At 44.4% G+C, this 19,943-nt stretch overlaps 1 protein-coding gene across 7 annotated transcripts in view; it reads right to left on the bottom strand.

Annotated features, from left to right (window-relative positions):
• The window catches only part of LOC118309605 (metabotropic glutamate receptor 7), a 215,066-nt gene that overhangs the window by 21,878 nt on the left and 173,245 nt on the right, over nt 1-19,943 (bottom strand). For all 7 annotated transcript variants that reach the window (XM_035631934.2, XM_035631935.2, XM_047332806.1 and 4 more), the window contains 2 exons: nt 19,388-19,527; nt 857-1,792 (listed from right to left, as the gene is read on the bottom strand). In XM_035631934.2, the coding sequence (XP_035487827.2) occupies nt 857-1,792; nt 19,388-19,527 (1,076 nt within the window). The remainder of the gene's footprint in view (nt 1-856; nt 1,793-19,387; nt 19,528-19,943) is intronic.

Genomic DNA, 19,943 nt, shown 5'->3' with positions numbered 1-19,943 from the left:
GCACAGTAAAAGAAAATCAGGGGGCACGCAGTCAACACAGTCTACGGCCTTGATCGTTTCAACATGAGAAACGTGTATAATTCAGCTGATAATAATGTTTGTTGAAATACAGTGACAATGAACCTGAACACACCAGCACAAATTATGACCCTGTTTTGATTAATCACGACATAACGTTCCAAACTGATTTTACAGTGAACATTAAACGTTTAATAAACCTAGATACTAGTTTTTTTTAGCAACAGTTTTCATACAACATTTTTCAATATCCTCTTTCTATCTTGACGTTATAAGACAATCCAGTTTCACCTGAAGGTATCCCTGCGTCTGCAGCCCAACTCCAATCGCTATCACAATGAAAAATGCTTTGCACGACATTCAGTCATCTAGTCGTTAGTTCTCGCTCATACCTGGTGATGCTGATCTCAAAGACTGTAAATACACAACACGACACCCGGAGCACACGAAGTTCGAAACTTGCCTCGGTCACGACGAGAGAAATGTTCAGAAGAGCTGAACATCCTGTTCACGCGTCTCTGTTCTTTCACAGTTTTTCCCTGTCGATCTTATTTTCAGTTGAACAAATATTGAAGTTGAGTCGTGGGTTATAGTCTGAGCAAGAAGTGACTGTTAGGATTTTTTTTTTGGAGAAATAGATGTACTGTTTTGCAAGTTGAAAAAGTTTGTGTCACAGTTCTGAAACCTTTTTTTCTGAAAATTGATCAAAATAACAGAGAAAAACCCCCTAAAAAACACCATTAGTGTGAAGAGAAACGTTACTGTATCGATGATATGACACAGTCATCCTGCCGTACACCCACTCATCTCTACCTCTCTTTCATCCGTCGGTTCTTACCTTCTCTGCCGACTGCGCCGTGCCAAAGAAGATGGGTATAAAAGCCAACCACACGATGCAGGTGGTGTACATGGTGAACCCGATGGGCTTGGCCTCGTTAAAATTCTCCGGCACCCCGCGGGTCTTTATGGCGTAAACAGTACACGTCACCATCAGTAAGATACTGTAACCCAGCGAGCAGATGATCTGAAGATCCGTGATGTCACATTTCAGCACGCCTCGGGCCAGGTCCGGGTTGATGGTCTTCTGCTCGTCATAGTCTATGATGGTGTTGGGCGGATCCACGCCGAACCAGATCAACACGCCCAGCAGCTGCACCGAGATGAGACTGGAGGTGATCGCCAGCTGCGAGGTGGGGCTGATCAGTCTGGGCGCCGTCACTGACTTCTTCCCCTGTTCGAAGATTCGGTAGATGCGGTTGGTTTTGGTGAGCAGGGCGGCGTAGCTGATGCACATTCCCAGGCCCAGGAAAATCCTCCTGAAGGAGCACACGCCGACGTCCGGCTTGGCGATCATGAGGAAGGTGATGATGTAGCACAGAAATATCCCGGTCAGGAGAACATAGCTCAGCTCGCGGCCGGACGCCCGGACGATCGGCGTGTCGTTGTGCCGCACGAACGTGGCCATGACGAATATTGTGGCGACGATGCCGAGCATCGCCAGGAAAACAGGAATCACCGCCCAGGGCGAGTGCCATTCCAGCTTGGTGAGGGGGATAGGCTGGCAGGCGGTGCGGTTGGCGTTGGGCCTCATGTTGTAGGAGCAGAGTTTGCAGGTGAACTCGGAGGACTGGTACTGGTAGCCGTCGCAGGCCTCGCAGTGCCAGCAGCACGGCATGCCCTTCACCACCTTCTTCCTCTCGCCGGTTTTACAGGGGAGGCTGCACACGGAGCTGGGAATGTCCCGCTCGCCCCGGGGCCACTGCATGTCCTCGATCTGGAGAGATGAAGCACAACAGACAAACAGCACTTAGTTAATACGAAACATAAGTCAACCGGGGAATATAAAGATCTAAATTTATCTTAGATCAAACTTTTTTTAGACCAACGTATCTCCTGAAACTCATTTTAACCCTGGAATCTGACGTCACTCGGTCTCAGTCTCAGATTGAAGCTCTAATCTGATCTTCAAGTATCACTGGCGATAACGAGATGGTTTTGCTTCGACTGGGCTCGTTGCTGAGGCAAAGGTCTCATTGATTCGTCAGCTTGACTGCTGCTAATGAGCAATGAATTCCCTATTAGAGGAACATCAATATGGATGAATTCCACCTGGATCATAGCTCTGCAAGTGATCCAGCTCTTAGTTTTATGCAATATACAATGTGTACACATGATAATAGATGATAATCACATTTAGGGAACCATCTTCTGAATATTCTTTTACGTTTGACAAATGTTTGATGCCCGATCGTCCCTCATCATCTTGTTTGAACGACCGGGGCGTCCTCCAGCACTGGTCATCATCCCCTTGCTGACGGTGTTACGTCATATCTAACATTATGAATTATCATCGTCTCCTCACAGTGTCATCGTTGTTCTTTTCTGTTTGTTTTGTCTGTGAAGATTCCCAGCCGTCCAGCTCATGGTATCTTCATACATGTACAGCTCCCTAAGAAGAAGGTCTCGAAGCGCTGGCTTCGTTATTTTCAGTTGTTACGAAGGGTTATGGGACGAGGAGAAACTTTTCTGCGCTCGTCTCACAGACAGAGCTGCTTTATATGCAGGTACTTCAGCGTGGATGGTCTGATCAGTGCTGCTGATGTTCCTCTTGGAACGATGGACAAAAAAACAAACAGACCCCGCAGCCAGGAAATCATTTTCCCTGCGGACCTGAAAGAGACGTTTGTGAAACCGTTGACAGGAAACATCCAATTGACAACAGGTCCTTCATTACGTCCGTGGAAGGCGGTTATGTTTTCACCGCTGTCTGTTTGTTTGTCGGCGGAATTAAAAGCTACAGAAGAGATGTACAGTAAAGTCGGTGGAAGGATGAAACATTGACCGAGAAAGAATCCATTCAATGTTGCTGTGAAACTGGACACAGGTGCAGATCAAGATCCAGGATTTTTTTTTTTTTAATCTCTATCTTCAACACTGTGAGATTTTAAAAAACAAAACAAAACAAAACAATCTTCTCTGATTTCCAAGGGAACAATTCATGATTCTTGATGAAAATAACCGCAACATATTTAATGGACTGAAACCTACGAGTGTGTGAGATTTGGTGCAGATCACGATACAAATCTGGATCTCGCTGATTTATTTGACAGAAAACATTGGACATACAATGGACATACATCTCTGTGTACAATGTACATAGATGTACAATGTACACAGAGATGTTAAATAAATGTTATTTAGTACAGCTTTGCTTGTGTTTTTATGTTGTGAATAAAGAACATAATAATCAATCTATAATCTTTTATCATTCTTCCACAATGGCGATTGTCTTTTCATGATCTGTAATGTTTTATTGTCTCAGCTGTAAGGCCTGATTGAATTTAAGGGAGTGTTGTTGGTGGAGGCCGACTGTGTGATGATCTAGTCCCTTTTTTCTTTTTTACTACACAGAGGTTTTATATCTGTAAAACTTTCCTGGAGACTAGAAAAGTGGTTTTAACTTTTGAGACGTGATCCCCATGTTCAACGAACCACACAACCCTAATTTCATTCAAGTGAGTGGGCGCTGTCTTTCCTGCGAGTTTCTGTTAAACATCGTCGCGTCAGATTACTTGACTGCCTGTGTTCTCATCATGCACACAGGTACTGTACGTGGGCAGGTACACAGCAATCAATCAATCAATCAATCATTAATGTCCAGAGGACAATATCCCTTGTGTGGTCACCCACTACACCTCTGGGAGCTGACAAGTGTAAAAATAAGTATTTACAGCATTATACTTTCTGTTCCATTTTAAAAAAGGACAGATTAGTCCAAAGTATCATGAGTAATTAATTTGGAACATTATGTTAAAATTGTAAATAAGCTAAACTATAAAAAGACTCCGGCAGAGAGCCAACAGTTCCCGCTCCGCCCTGAAAATCTGCCCAGACCTTGGAAGAACTTCAGGAGACCTGTGTCGGCCAAAAAAACCCCGTTATTGTGTATTGATGTTGATTATTTTGGCGGATAGCTGGTTTGTGTTTGAAGGATTTGAAAGGACCTGGAGGGATTTCAAATGCTGCAGTGACCCAGAGCTGATCAATTACACAGGGCTCAGGACGTCCTCAAACACGGTATCTACAAAGACCAATCTCAATCAGTCCGTGGTTCCTGGAGCCGGAGGCTGCGCTTGAGAAGAAAAGTCAAAAATTGATACTGGATGTTATCAGCGGCCACCATCAACCAGCCTCTGGCCGGGCTCCCCGCGTGCGACCAAGGCGCCAAGTTGATAACCTGGGATAGCTGTGGATAAAAGGCTGCACGGAGCGAACAGCCTGAGTCAGCCGAAGGCTTATATTTGGCCACGGTTCAGAGCCACAACAAAAAGACAAACTCCACACAGACTACTAATCTCCCTCCCTCCTCGAGGCGGAGGTCCAACTCTCGAGAGAGGGAGAAGAAAAGCCCCCCCCCCCCACACCTCCCAAACGTGTCACACTTTCTTCCACTTCGTTTCGTTTCTATTACGGCTTTCCTGATCATATTCATCAGCCTCTGCTTCCACACATCCATCCGTCACTCGCTCAGTCCGTCCACCTCACCATAAGCCCTCCATTGTTCGCCGAGCACAACGGCGCGACGCGCGGACCGTCGGAATTACACGACCAGCTGACACAAATTCCCGCGGCTGCTCCGCCTCAGTAATGGCTCACAGGCAGGTGAACATTCTCCCCCATTTAGCATATGAAATGTATTAAACTCTGACTGTCACGTAGGAAACAAGCTTCACTACGAAGAACTGATGAGCGGCGGAGCGGAAAAACCCAAAAGGATTTTAGACCGGAGATTCAAATGGGATTCAGAATGCCGGGAGCAATGTCGGGTCGTTCATTCAAATGGCCCATCGCCGTCGGAGTGGTCAGGAGGCTGCCAGCCTCCGCGCCATCCTCAATGATTCACTCCGGTGTCTGAAGAGGTGTCACGGCGGGTAGAGATCCAGACAAGAGGTTCCTCCGGTCTTAAACCTCTGAGTGCGACATATCCCTCTTCACCTCCGGCCGAACATCAACCTCCGCTAGTAATGAAGGGGCAGTTACGCTGTCAGTGGACGGACGACATGTAAAAGGACGAAGAGGAAACATGCAGGAGGAGACAAAAGCTGCCTTGTTTGATATGGAGAGTTTGTGTGTATCATCATCGTCGTGTTTTAATGGTTCCAGGTCCAACTCATCGTCAGTCAACCCTTTCTCCCAAAATGTGCATTTACAGATGTCACCGCCCGGTCTATTTGGTTCCTTTATGTTTCTGTGTGACTGAGTTTTTCATGTCAGAGTTTTAAAACGTTTCCTTTAGTACACACACGGTTTTAATTAACTACATTCCAATTGGAGGTTATGTGTTTCACCCCTGTCCCCTTGGGTTGTCTGTTTGTCAGCAGGATTAAAAAGATTTTTAAAAAAGTACAGTAAACCTTGTGAGAGGACGGAACATGGGTCAAGAGAGAATCCATTACATGTCGGTGTGGATCTGGACTAAGGGAAGGATCCATTTCTTTCCTTAACATTGCGAGATAGAATGTCTTTTCTCCACAGACTTCCCAGAGTATAATTCATAGATAATGAGGAATCTGACACATTCAGAGTGAAGAATTGAGAGATTTGTTGCAGCTTGATTGGATTTCAGGTCTGTTGGGTCTTGGTGGACGTCTGAGCGCTACTGACAGATGTTCTAGTTCTCTAATCTGGTCTGATCCTCGCTCAGAATCTCATTTTCTGACCATAGTTTCCTACATACACTTGTGTTCTGTCATAATGTGTCTGTTCGCTTCCCAACCTGAGCGCAAAGATACTGTGATAGCAACACATCAGGACCCAGACGGTTCCACTGAGGTGGTGTGGTTATGTCATAATAGTCCTGCAACAGGTCACGATGCTTCATGGTCCAGATTTGGACCAGGGTCTGCCAGTTTGTGACTGCTGGTTTAAATAATGATAATAATACTGAACATTTTCCTTCGCTCTCAACAGACAGGCTCATAATTCCCACAGCTCCCGCAGAATTTCATCACTTGACAGCGAACAGATACCAAATGACAGGTGCTGTTACTTTTTCCCTCTCTCTCTCTCGCTCATCAACAGCATTAAACTTCCCATTTGAAAACAAAGAGGACTCAAACGGAGCGAGTGCAGGGGTGTAACGGATTAACAAAAGTACCGAGGGGGAGAACTCGAACGAGACAAAGGAGCGAGACAGCAGCGGGCAGGGTATTTGTTGCTTTCTGCAGAGGATGAGCAGCGAGCGAGAGAAGAGGGGGCGAGATTTCTCGACGTACACAACCTCCTCCTCATCCCTCTCTCCCCGTCTATTTCTGTCTGCCTCTCTCGACCTCCGTTCCTGTGGTTTTCTTATCAGTGCCGGGCAGACCTTTGCTCCTCCGCCCGCCTCTGCTCGGCTGTCAGACGCCGCCGTCGATAAACCTCCTGCCCACTTTGAAGTCATTGTCGCCTCGGCTCAGGTGGACACTTTAAATGTCCTGACGTTTGCTCTGGCCTGAATGAATCCGCTGTAAAGTGTCCAAAACCAACAAGAGGGGGGCGTCTCTTTCGAACCGTCCGTGTTTGAACAATGTCCTGCCGCCACATCGTCCTCATCCCTCAGCCTCTTCTTGTCTTCCCTGTCTCGCTCACCTCACATGTTCACGCTCTCCTTTTTGTGAAAATTCAATAAGTGATGTAAAATAAGGGAAGGCTTCTCGTGTGGGCCCCTGGGAATAAATTTAATCAAATCGGGGGGCTGTGTTTGGTGCATGTGGGCGACTGTTTTCCATCCACTGACTGTTAGCTCGGAGCAGCTAATCCATGCGCTCATTAGCTCCCTCCTCCTCCTCCGCGCTTCCCACAGCAGCTTAACTGCGGCCGCCCGACGCCCAACCCGGCCTTTAGGGGGCCCCCTGGCCCCGGAGCTCACCATAAAATACTAGGAGGAAATTATGGCATATACGAGCTGTTGCCATGGTTACAATGCAGGAGCCATATCTGAGTTCTTTTTTTTTTTGGTCTTGAGTCTTCGTTGCCCCGCACCTTCGCCGCCTCTCGCTCTCTGTTCCCATCCTAAAGCTGCTCACATTTCAGCTGCTTTTGAAAACGAGGCTCCTTCCTCTGACTCGTCGGTTTCTTTTCTTCGTGCCTCTCAAACCTTTCGTCTTGATCAGACAGGTTCCCCTTTGGTGTAGTGGTCAGCACTTTCGCCTCACAGCAAGAAGGTTCTGGGTTCGAGTCCCAGTTCAAACCAACCAGGGCCTTTCTGTGTGGAGTTTGCATGTTCTCCCCGTGTATGCGTGGGTTCTTCTCCGGGTTGTCCGGCCTCCTCCCACAGTCCAAAGACATGTAGAATGGGGTTAAGGTTCATTGGAGACTCTAAATTGACCTTAGGTGTGAATGTGAGAGTGAATGGTTGTCCGTCTCTGTATGTGGCCCTGTGATAGGCTGGCGACCTGTCCACGGTGTACCCCGCCTCTCGCCCAATGTTAGCTGGGATTGGCTCCAGCCCCCCCGTGACCCTTAAAAGGATAAAGCGGTAGACGATGGATGGATGGATGGATGGATTTTGATCAGACATTATTATTATTATTCTCCTTCGCACAAAAGTAAAACAAATCCATGGACAAAAGGCCTTTCCACTCTCCAAAACTTCATCTGATGTAATAATCTAATAATCTAATAATGATGTTTCCGTTCCATTAATTTGTTGCAGCAAATTAATGGTGAACTGTACCTGCTAAACATTAGCATGCTAGCATTGTCATGTGTCCATTTAGCCACGATCCCTTCGGTATCTCAGCTGATCCATATCACTGCTTCTCTGGGAGCCGAGCAGAAACACAGATTTCACATGTGAACGTTAACGTGTGAATCCACGTCTGCGTTCGGCCTCATGCAGCGTGGCTGCGGCCGTGGCGTGTAACGGCTCCGGCCGCCCGTGACTAATTGCCTCCGTTAATTATAAAAGTCATATAAAAACTCGACCATCCCTCGGCCGCGTCGACTGAGATCCGCAGTCTCCTTCCCGTTCGCGTGCGCGTCACAGTCATTAACTTGGCGACTGTGGATCATGATTAAATTGATTAATTGAATGGAAAAAGGAAATAAGCTGCGCGGCGGAATATAGGCAGTTAGCAGATTAGCAGCGGGCCCCGGTGACAGGAACCGAATGAGAAACAGAAGGAGAAAGCACACTAATCAGACCAACAGCATCACCGTGGCAACAGCATCACCTCTTCCTTCAACAATGAGTTTTAACTCGACGGCATCTGTGCGGCGTCAATGTCCCATTCTGGCTGAAACACGGCTGAAATGTCGGAAAGGATTTCATTCAATGAACTCCAATGGCGTCAAATCTCACGAAAAGGAAGTGGAGACAGGGACGTCGCGACATCACAGCGAAGCAGCTTGTCAACATGTGATTCAGTTTGGGTGGCGGTTGTCATCGGGAGACACTCGACTACTTCACCTAGGTATATTTTCACGCTAATGCTGCGAGACATTCTTCATCTGCTGCGCTGCCTGTCCATGGTGTTGAGAGGTGTGCTGATGAAAAATCCAATTGTACCAAAAAGCTCAGATGTGTGGGTTTGCGGTAAAATGAATGTGTCCCAGTTTGGAGATTAAAAAAATATGGTCGCCCTATTCTTTGTTTTTGTGGAGCAGTTTAACATTGAGGAGGAGACCTGACTCCAGCACCAACGGGAAGTGTTTAATGTATAAAGAGTTTAGAAACTTTCTACAACTTTTTAGTTTTTCTCAAAACACGAGATAAAACACACACACACGCACACACTTTTCCTCAGTGTGACGAGACTTTCTGAACAGAGGCGAGGATTAAAACTGATTTAAAGCTGAGAGCAAAGTGTCCTCAGTTCCGTTTTATCAGCTACACTTCACAGCCGCTCTTTTGATTCCAACATTATTTTTAAGTCTTAAATGTTGCCGTCTTCTGTCCTGCTGTGACTCCAGATTATTCAAAAGGGAAAATAATGAAAACACGGTGTACATTAACTGGGAGGGAGCGTGAAGTGTTTTTCCCACCACAGGTGTGAAATCGACTGGCTTTGTTCTCTCATTGCAGCGTTGAATACGTCTGAATGAAACACACTTCTAACCCTCCTTCAAAGAAAAAAACAGTGCAAGACAAAACTCCAGCTTAGGAGCGGGACGCTCTTATACAGCAGCGAGACAGTGTACGTATCTGAAGACAAACAATCACCGCTCAACGTGTCTTTTTTGGAACAAATGGTTCCCTCGCTGCTCATAGAGTCTGTGTGAGGGAGGAGGAGAAATCGGCGCTCACAGACGCGGCTGCTTTGTTAACCAACTGGGCGGAGGCCAACAACTGGAACAGAAGTGTTAGAGATACGGTATATCAGAGCTCGTTCTGAAACCGCCTCAGAGCTGAATACAGTTCCCTCCAGCTTCTTTACTGAACTGTTCACCGTCCATCATCCATCATCCATCTTCGGCACTTGGTCGGTCCACTTCTGTTTGCCCCATCTGGGCCACAAGCAAGCCAGAGCCATGTCAGCCAAGAACGAACCACATGAACCGCAACTGGCCAAAATCTTGCAGAGGGAGCAATGGACTCGGGACATTTGGGCCACGTGTGTTGTCACTTCCGGCTCACTTTCACATGGTCGGCGCCAGACGAAGGCCAACGGTGCCGCATCACCGCCTGAAGTGGCCTCGCATCCGTGTGCCTTTAAATCATTCAAAAACGTCAAGACAATGATGGTTATCCGCCCCTACACCGCCCCCCTACTGTTCATGTGTGTATTGCATCTAACGGACGCAAAACACACACAACTAATGCACCAAACCGACGCAGGATAAGCGAGGCGGTCAAGTATATCTCTGGCCTGAGAGGAGTCGTGTCTCCTTTATCCTATAGGCTAATGAGATGCTGAATGGTACATCGTACTTCAGATACATTCCTAGCAGCAGCTTATACATTTGCATATTGGCTCGTACTTGATTTGAATAAAACATTTTTTTACTTTCCTAGTGGTTTTTCACACTTGCACTTGGCATGAACTTCCATTCCGTGAAGAAGCTCCTGTTTTTCTTTATTTAAAAAAATAAAGTTTTTTTGGGGCTTCATTGATAGGATAGCTGGGGGGGGGGGTTTCAGTGTATTGTTGTCGATGTTGTCTTTGTGTATATTTGGAGTATATGAAACCTGCTGCAAATCAATTTTCCCCTAGTGGGACAATGAAGACAACCTTGAACCTTGAGATCATCTGACATCATCACTTCATCTCATATTCATGACAACAGTCTTCCTGGGGATTTATTCTAACAATTGAACACTATTACTGTCACTCAGCCTCTGCACTCAGCCAAAGTATTTAAAAATGTAACTCATCATGTGGATTTATAATGAGGAGACACGGAGACATTGACGGATCCTCTCCGTTTATCAGTGGAGCGCTGCTCTTCATCAACCCCCCCGGCTGCTCCTGGTCCTGCCTGGTGATCCGCGGGAGGACCATCGCCGTCCGCTCCGCATCTCCCCCAATCTGACTCATAATACAGCTGCGAGGGATCGCTCTCACAGAGATCAAGGTCAAATTTCATTACTCCTAATGAGGCCCAGCAGCCATCACAATCTCCCCCCTCCATCTCTCCGTGTGGCTCTCAGACATGAGAGACGAGCAGCAGCCGATCTCGGAGTCGAGCGGAGAGAGATTTCTGAGCCATTACAGATAACAGACTGCGGGAGAAAAGAGGGGCCATCTTCTCCCTCGCCGCCGCCGGGTCACATTCACCTTTAATTGTCAAATCACATTCAACTGGAGACTTTTCCCCCACTTTGAAAAATAGCATTTGATCTCAAAAGACTGAAGCTGGCGACGGAGCAGAGAGGCGGTTCAGTGCAGCAATGTCACCGAGGTATTGTGTCTTAAAAAAAGAGAGAAGCTTTTGAAGAAAATTGCAATTACAAGCTCATGAGATCATTCAGGGGAGCTCATACCTCCACCGGGGCGCAACAGTCCTTAAATTCCATCGAGCCTTATATCTAAGTCATTGATAAAAATGGAGATCCTGGAATCAAAATCTCCAAACCACATAAATATGCCATTTTTTTAATAAAACAAAACCCCCAAATCAAGATCCATTAATTATTCTCTGGGAAATCTGCGATAATGTCCCAAAAAATGTTCTCTCTCACAATATTAAAGAAAGTGGCTAAAACATTCCTGGATCTGCCCCTTTGTCCGGATCCACAGCAACATTTAATGGATTCTTCCTTGCTCCATGTTCCACCCGACAGTGGAAGGTCTACTGGGAGTCTGTTTCGTAGTTTTTGTATAAATCTTGCTGACCAGGGTGAAAACATGACCTCTGATACACATAGCAAACTATCCATACCGAACATTGCAGCTTTTGTTTCTTCCTTCACCTTTCACATGATGTCCGTCAACAAAGCAACAGTCCCATCAGGATACATTTTACATATGTATGTAATAATACTTATAAATGATAACATCTTACACTTCCACTTGGACCATCAATTGGAAAGCTGTGATTCAAAAAGGTTAAAGGTCAACCGCTGTGTGAATGATGTTACTGTATAAGCTTGAATCTATTTGAAAAAGCTCTTAAAGTTCCAGAACAGGATTTCTCTTTTTTCTGTTTGTGTGTGTGATATTATTTTGTGTGCACAAAACACAAAGGGCTGTTTAAACACTAGATGTGACAGCGTGTGAATATTTCATTGGTTCACTGGAGGGCCCCCGCTGCGGCCGTATACATAAAAACCTGGCGACGGCAGATGCAACACACACACACTTTGCTGCTAACGATGGCGCCGGGTATCCACGTGAAAGCAGCTTCACGCGTTCTAGTGATGACCTTCAGGTGAGAAACGACCTTCCGCGCCAACGGAAACGCTCACAAACGCGAGAGCGGGTGAGAAAGCGAAGGGCGTGCCTCTGCAGCACGGATGCATCACTACAGAATTTGTGTCTTCTTCTATTTTTCTTCTTTGTCCCCGAGCTGTCGTGCATCCCCAATGTTTTTCGCCTGCACCTGCGGCCGACTCGGTGGAAAACGCGCTCAGCATCTCATATTCACAGAGTGACTTTCATTCCGCCTCACAGACAAAACGCTCAGCGACTAAATTACACCCTGTCTGTCCCCGTCTTCTCATTCCGGGTCTCATCTCAGGCGTTCTGACACCTCAGTGACACGCAGGGAAAAGGTGCGTCTCTCCGTTTGTTTACCTACATTTAAGACGTGTAGGATTAAAGACAGACGTGAGGAAGTCTCCATCTGTCTGCGACTGTCTGTTTCCCGCCTCTGTTTTCCAATCCGAGATCCTGACATTCACAGTTCTAAACTACTCAGTATTTATCTCCACGTGCCACTCGGTTGTTTCTGCAAATGCCCATAAATGATATTTGTTTAGGTTCAAGCGATAAAGACGTGGAGCGGTTGAAGGAAATATGAATATCCTGTCTGTGCGGAGCGAAGGAGGAAACAGCCTGACGCTGCCTGATAAAACTATTTACAGTCTATTGTCCCATCACTCATGTCTCACTGACTTGCACCTCTATCTATTATATATCATCTTTATTATAAAAACCTGAGGAAATAAATGACAATAACATGAGAGTCTTATTGTTTCTCTAAAAACTCAATGTCAAACTGAGAAGCCTGTAAATAAAAATAAAAACAGTTCACAGTTTCCACAGATGTGGGGGGAAACAAGTGGAAAAAATATGCAGGACATCTGTAGCGTCATAACGATAATCGACATACACAACGACAGAGAACTAGAGCTTGCATCCTCTTTCTCTTCCAGCAGGTGATTCTCAGAGACAGAGGGTTGAAACCCATGTCGGCTTATAACTACACGCTTTAAGGGTCATAGAAAGGAAACGGTCTCTCAGTCCAATCTTCCATCCTTTTTTATTCACGTTCTCTTTCCCTTCTCCATTTTCCATTTTCCATGCCTGCACTCGTTGGGAGATGAGTTCATCATACTTCTCTCCGTTTCTCTGTGTCGGTTTGGTGACATTTGCTTTCGGTGACCTTCGTCTCTCGACGTGACGCTGATGAGCCGTCGTGACAGCTTCTGTCTCCCCCGGCTACGTCACAGAGTGAAGGAGGATTCAACATCCAAATGTCTTTCTCTGCGTCTCTGTCGCGCTCGTCGGAGCTCACTTTTTTTCCGCCTCTTTTTCTCTCACACAGTCTTGCACGACGAAGTTTTGGCGTGGAGCTGTTTATTTTATTTTATATTATATTACAGCACTTTGCATTGATTTGAAACCATGTGAGAGGTTTAATCAGGAAACTACTGTCAGGTTTCTAGCTAAATTTAGTGCAAATTTTTAGTTTTGAAGAAAGAAGAAGAAGAAGAAGAAGAAGAAGAAGAAGAAGAGGTGACGTGAAAAGTTGCAGTCGGAGCTCAGACGATGAAAAATATGATGGGACTAAAACATCTCTGTTTAACCTCATTTACATTTGACATTAAAGTGTGTTTTTGGCGATCAGACTACAATCAGGTTGTCTTCATGGCCGACTTCAGAACAGGGACATTCCCCACCACAGTTGTCAACAAGAATATCAGGCAATAAGGCACAGATCTACACCGAGGGACCAGCAATCCCCTTCAGTGTAATCAAGCTGCACACCAAATGTCTCTAGCAATCTAGCAATTGTAAGACAGATTAAAAAAATTCCGGGATCTGCCCCTTTGTTCGGATCCACAGAAAAATGTTGTTCTTTCTTGACCCATGTCCCATCCTTCAACCAAATTTCATGGGAATATGTATTTAAGAAAACAAACTGACAAATAGACTGAGGTGAAAGAATAACCTCCTTGTTTGGAGGATATTATGGATCTTTTCTCCTTTTTGACGCCGGACAGGAAGTGAATTTTCATAAAGATTATTTGAAAAGAGCTTTTCAAACTTCTACCTAACGCAATGCAATGCAAAGTGAAGCAAAGGAACCGGAATGCAGATCTGCCAAGCATGACGACGTCACATTCACAGGGAAAGAGCAGCGTTTTCTGTCGAAGCCTCCGTGTGACTGGTCATGTGAGGGACTTCAGTGACCAGGGGCCAACACTTGCAGAGAGTCATTCAGTGTGATTCAGCAACGAATGCATGCGACAGACCTCTGGCCACGTCACCTTCCCCTCCGTTCTACTCTACATGTGCAAACACCGCCAGCCACAAGGTATCACGTAGCGTGCAGAATCCATTTGGCCTTCTGAGGTGACCGGCCGTCAGGCTAATGTACGAGGCGTTTACCACAGGGGAAAAATAAACTACAAGTGATAAATGGAATTAATCACAATCGCAGAGGCTGTGAACGAGATGAAACGGGGTCTCCAGCCGTTGGAGGATTAGCGGCTGATGTCAAGAGAGGGGGGAAGGAGGGGAGACGGCAGGAAATGAAGGAGGGGGGAAATATTGTCTGCGTCCCGTCGTGTCCTTCCCTTTAATGACAAACAACATTGTGCCCTGAGCAAAGACTTTGGGACCAAGTTCTGATATTAAAGACGGATCGTGAACTGACAGAAATGCATTAGAATTGATGGGGAGGTGATTTGTTCAGTCTCACACCAGAGTCTGTGCATATTAAACGCAGTTTTACAAGGATATTGTTTCGTCATTGCAGTTCGCAGAGTCATTATCACAAAGTGCCATTTTCCAGATGAAGCTGGTAATCCCGTATCATGGATATGAACACTTTAATCCACCCGTATCTGCAGCTTTGAAATGATAATCCAACATCTCCCCAGTTTCTCTGCAGTTTGGCTGTTTTGTCTATATATGTTTGACAACACCAAAACTTAACATCGTGTACGTGCGTCAGTGAATGTGCGTCACTCAGGCTAATGCTAAGTTAGCTGCTGCCAGCTGGTCAAACTGCAGCATCTGTTTCCACGGGGGCCGACAAAAATGATGTTTGATTATTGAATTTAACAAAAATGACACATACATAGGAATGACTGAATGCTGTTTTTGTGCATATTGTCCTTAACATAGCGATTTCATACGAGAGAAAGCTGCGATTGTGCTGGTTTTGCTTCTCCACAATCGAATATTATTGATAATTTAATGTCCATTTTTCCCCTCACAATTTGATTACTCGAGGGGCGACTGAGAAGTTCATGGCCTGAGGGAGAAGATGATTTTTACAGCTCATGTTACATGCAGCTCTTAGAGTGATTATGCATTATGAGTCAAAAGTTAATAACTTCTATTAAATTGAAACTTGCAGGTCAGCAGTTTGAGAAAGTGGAAAACATCCGACGTCGACACGGCGCGATATATTAAGACAAAGATACACAAAATAAACACCGCAATGGGAGGGGAATTAGAGAAGGAGCGAGCAGCGGGTTGAACAGGTGGAGGTTGTTGAGGTCTGATGTTAATGCTGAGATAAACTCAGTCAAACACTCACCGTTAAATTACTCATTAAAAGAAACTGCAGTTGCAGCTTTTAGTAAGTTGACGGTCAAGATAACATTCAAGTTTAATGAGCACAAACTACAACAGTCTGTGTGCTGTTTGTTTGCTTTTACACAAAGCAGATGCTGTGTTCATTAAAACCATGGCTCCATTCTCCCATAGACCCGTATTTAATTAACATTTCTTTTCTTTGCTGCAACTTCACCGTTTACTGCCTGGTCTTCAGAGGCCGACATTTTTGCCGTAACCTCAGTGAATTGAGCAGAACACATGAATAAACTCTGTTAATACACCCCACCTGTGATATGTGTGTGACCTATCAAATACATTCGCATTCAATGAGGAACGCAGTCTTCTACTGTCTTAATATGTTAGCTAGTTACTTATGTTTTCAATGCTAAATTTGTAACCTATTTATTGTTATTTCAATTGTTTTATTGTTTTACTGTATAAGCTTGTTACTATTGTCTTTTAGTCTTTATGTCTTAGCTAGTTACTGTTGTCTTCTACTGTCTTAATATGTAAGCTAGTTTTTGATATCTGCCTATTGTTTTATTGTATTTCTGTTGTCTTCTACTCTTTATGTGTTAGCTAGTTACTTATGTTTTCTAGTCTTTATGTCTTAGCTAGTTATTGTTGTCTTCTACTGTCTTAATATGTTAGCTAGTTATTGATATCTTCCTATTGTTTTATTGTATTACTGTTGTCTTCTACTCTTTATGTGTTAGCTAGTTACTGTTGTCTTCTACTGTCTGATTCTGTTAGCTAGTTATTGATATCTTCCTATTGTTTTATTGTATTACTGTTGTGTTCTTCTCTTAATGTATTTGCTAGTTACCTTAGTTTTCTGTCTTTATGTGTTAGCTACCCAATGTTTTCTTCTACTGTCTTAATATTTAATACTAGTTACTTATGTTTTCTACTCTAAATGTGTTAGCTACTGTTTTCTACTTATATTTCAATGTGTTAGCTAGTTACCGTTGTTTTCTGTCTTCATGTGTTAGCTTGTTATTGTTGTCTTCTACTATCTTAATGCATCCACTAGTAATGTTTTCCTGCAATTTTGTGCAGAGATTTGTGTGGAAACCTTGGCAGAGGGAAAAGGAGGATCATTTGTTTGTTAGAAGTCCTAAAATACAAGTGATTCTACACTATCATTCGAAGTTATGAATCACACAGTCTAACTGGGACAGAAAAAATCCCACAATATGAGTGTGAGGTTGTGTATATAAAACTAAATATGACTCGTCGTGAGGAGTTTTCAGCTGCTAAGTTAACAGAGTGGTCCTGAGGGTGTTATTCCACCAGCGCAGTCAAAGAGTTGTCCTGGTGCAGATTATGGCAACATAAACCCTGACAGAGACCCATCAGAGCGAAAAACTTTGTGATGGACCCATTAAACCACAGCAAAGCCCTGCGCCGGCAGGGAGCTGAGGACGGAGAAATGAAGAAGAAAATGGCTGAGACAGAAATAAAATGCTGTCGGCTTCAATTGTTTACAGTTGTAACAAATAAACGTATTATTCCTAAAGACGGACCTCTGGTTCTCTAGGATTATAAACTTGTTACGTATGGAATCATTTGCAATACAGTCGTTCTTCTCCCCCTTCATTCACATACATGACACATACCATAACCCCCCACGGGCCCTGGGTTTTTCTTCTTCTCCTCTCTGCTAAATTCAAATTCAGGTTATCAATCTAGTAAATATACCGATAACTCTTCTGTGCGTCGGTCTCAAATTGCCTATGTAAATCAGTGAACATGCTCCTTGGTTAAAGTTGTCTTGTGCTTGAACATACAGTACAGTTTTAGTAATAGCTCCCCTCGGTGATGCCGAGAGAGACACACACCTCCAAATGCACACAAAGGAATTATGAGGATAGAGGGAAAGGAGCAATAATGGGAGGCCTAATAGCAACAGCTCTGCCACATCTGGCTTACCAGCGGCTATTGAGGTGAATAATTTAGTGTTGTGAAGAAGCAGAGGCATGGCCTCGAATGCAGAGGCAGAAGAACGCTGCGGATCAAACTGCAGCTACAGTGCTAGAGACCATGTCTCCTTCCTAACTGCTGCTGATGAGGACGGAGAAGAAGAAGAAGAAGAAGAAGAAGAAGAAGAAGAAGAAGAAGAAGAGGAAGAGGAATAAGAAGAAGAACAGGAGGGATTTTCTGAGGACACATGAAACACACATGCATGTTTTCATGCAGGATTTTCAAACATTTCTAGCGTCTGATCCGCGACAACAGAGAGTAAAGATGGCAGGAGAAGGAATACGGACATGAAATCTATATTTTAATGTAAAAAACCCCCCCAGATAATGGAAACTGTAATTATAGAAAATGTCTGTAACACAAAGTAAAATGGATCTAATGTTGGAATTCGTTCAAAATCATTCATATACATGTACAGTGTGCATGTCTGTATGTGTGTGTCTGTTTTGGTTTTTATCAAAACAGAACTCAAACCAGCAAACGCCGGTGATCACCTATGACTGCACATGTTCGCCGGATCACACTCACTCATATTCGTCCCCGTCAGATCCTGCAGCTCGGCTTGAATCATGGATGATGCCGGAGCAAAGACCTCATTCTCAGGCGCAATGGTCTTGGAAACACTTTGACTTTCTAGAGAGCAGCGCCGGTTAGAGCCCAGGTTAATAATTCAATGTCACGTTGCTCTTCATAATACAGTAACTGTGGGAACGAGGAAGCTTCACAGGACACCAGCGCGTGAGTCGAATGGCGAAACACACAGCAATGAGTGTGTGAAAGAAAGGAAGGCGACAGACTTCACCTCCGTCACAGCAGAGATTTGTTTTTCTCTTAAGAGTTTGAGACGTGTGATGTTTTATCATATTTAAGTTCATAAGAAACCAAACTTACTCAGCTACATCTACATGGAACAAACTAAAGTTAAATGCTAATGTCAGCATGCTAACTTAAAAAACCTCAAAAACAATTAACGTAAGTTTCGCATTCTTTAAAAAGTTATTTATTTAATTGTACAATAAATAATTATTCTACTTTCACTGATGTAGCCCAGTTAGCCCAGGAGCCATCCGGCTAGTCTGTTAGCATTAGGATGTTAACCTGAGAACCTTAATTCAATTTTATTATAAAGGTATTTTATTCATTATAACACTATTCTATTTAACTTTATGATAACAGTACCTTATTTAACTCTGTTATCATAGTTGTATCCAATGCGCATTGGGTATCGTGATAGTATTTAATCAGGCAAAAAGTGCATCACCCCGTCCTAATGCTAACACGCTGACACTCAGCAGGTATAAGGTTTGCCGCGTATAAAAATTTAGATTAGCTTGTGAGCATGATGTACTTGATTCCATCGTCTAGGCAACATGAACTTTGTACAAAAATGTACGGCAATCCATCCAACGGTGGTTGAGACACTTGATTGGACCACCCAAAGTGGTGGTCCAATCAGAGACCATGTGCAGCTGCATGGATAAATACCCCGTGTATAGTTACAGTGAAAATCACTTCTGTTCACTTCATCTCTGTTGGTCGGACACATTCGTTATTGGGTCTTTCAAGGCTGAATCAAACAACCTAATACATTTGTAAACCTCTCACACCATCAGATAATCTTCTCTGACTATCCGTCCCGACCAAGACTCCAATTAGAAATCCCTGCTCGGATTGTGAGGCCGAGGGAATCTGCTGTAAATTGGCTTGAAAATCCTCCGCAGTGTGTGAGTCTGATACAAATACATCTGAGAGCAGCGTGGACGTAACCGCGGCGTTTTATCAGTGGGATTTATTAAATTAATACGGCTAGATGCAAATTCTTGAAATTATATCTGTGCTCAGGAAAGATCAGGTCAGAGGATGAACCTCTAGAATCTCAAACTCACCCGTACAGCAGGAAACACTTCATCCAAACACAACACCGACGGTGTTACTGTATTTTCACTCACGTTGATCTGCAGCGTCTCCGTCCACTGTCCGATCACCCGGTAGCCCGAACCCGTCACGTTGCTCCACTGGTACTGGAACAGGTCGTAGCGTCCAGGTGCGTCACCATTACGGTTGAATGTCACGGACGTACCAGCACTTCCTGTGGAGGACAAACAATCAGTCAATCAATTAGCCAGTTGACCAACCAATCAGTCGGCCAGTCAGTCAATCAATACATCACTCAATTTTAAAGCTCCAAACATAAATGTGTTGACATTGAAAAGTGAATGTTGTAAATTCATTCATTATTCATTGACCCGGAATGTTAACGTGAATCAATTATGAACTGATTGACCAATCAGAACGCTCTCACAGATGAGATAGTAAAGCTTCTTTTGCTGCTCATCTGATTGGTTGTAGGTCTTTTTTTCTGTCTGGGACAGTTGATAACAACCCACATTCATTGATAACGCCCTGAGAGGTTTCAGAGCGACGTCTTGCTACGAGAGGTATTTTATGTCCAGGCGTCTTGTAGCTTTGACTGTTTTTATGGCCGCGGCAGCTGTGGATCTTTAT

The sequence above is a fragment of the Scophthalmus maximus genome, chromosome 6, assembly GCF_022379125.1.
Source record: "Scophthalmus maximus strain ysfricsl-2021 chromosome 6, ASM2237912v1, whole genome shotgun sequence".
Classification (NCBI taxonomy): domain Eukaryota; kingdom Metazoa; phylum Chordata; class Actinopteri; order Pleuronectiformes; family Scophthalmidae; genus Scophthalmus; species Scophthalmus maximus.
Note: the sequence above shows the minus strand (reverse complement) of the source record. Positions and strands in the feature narration are given on the sequence as shown.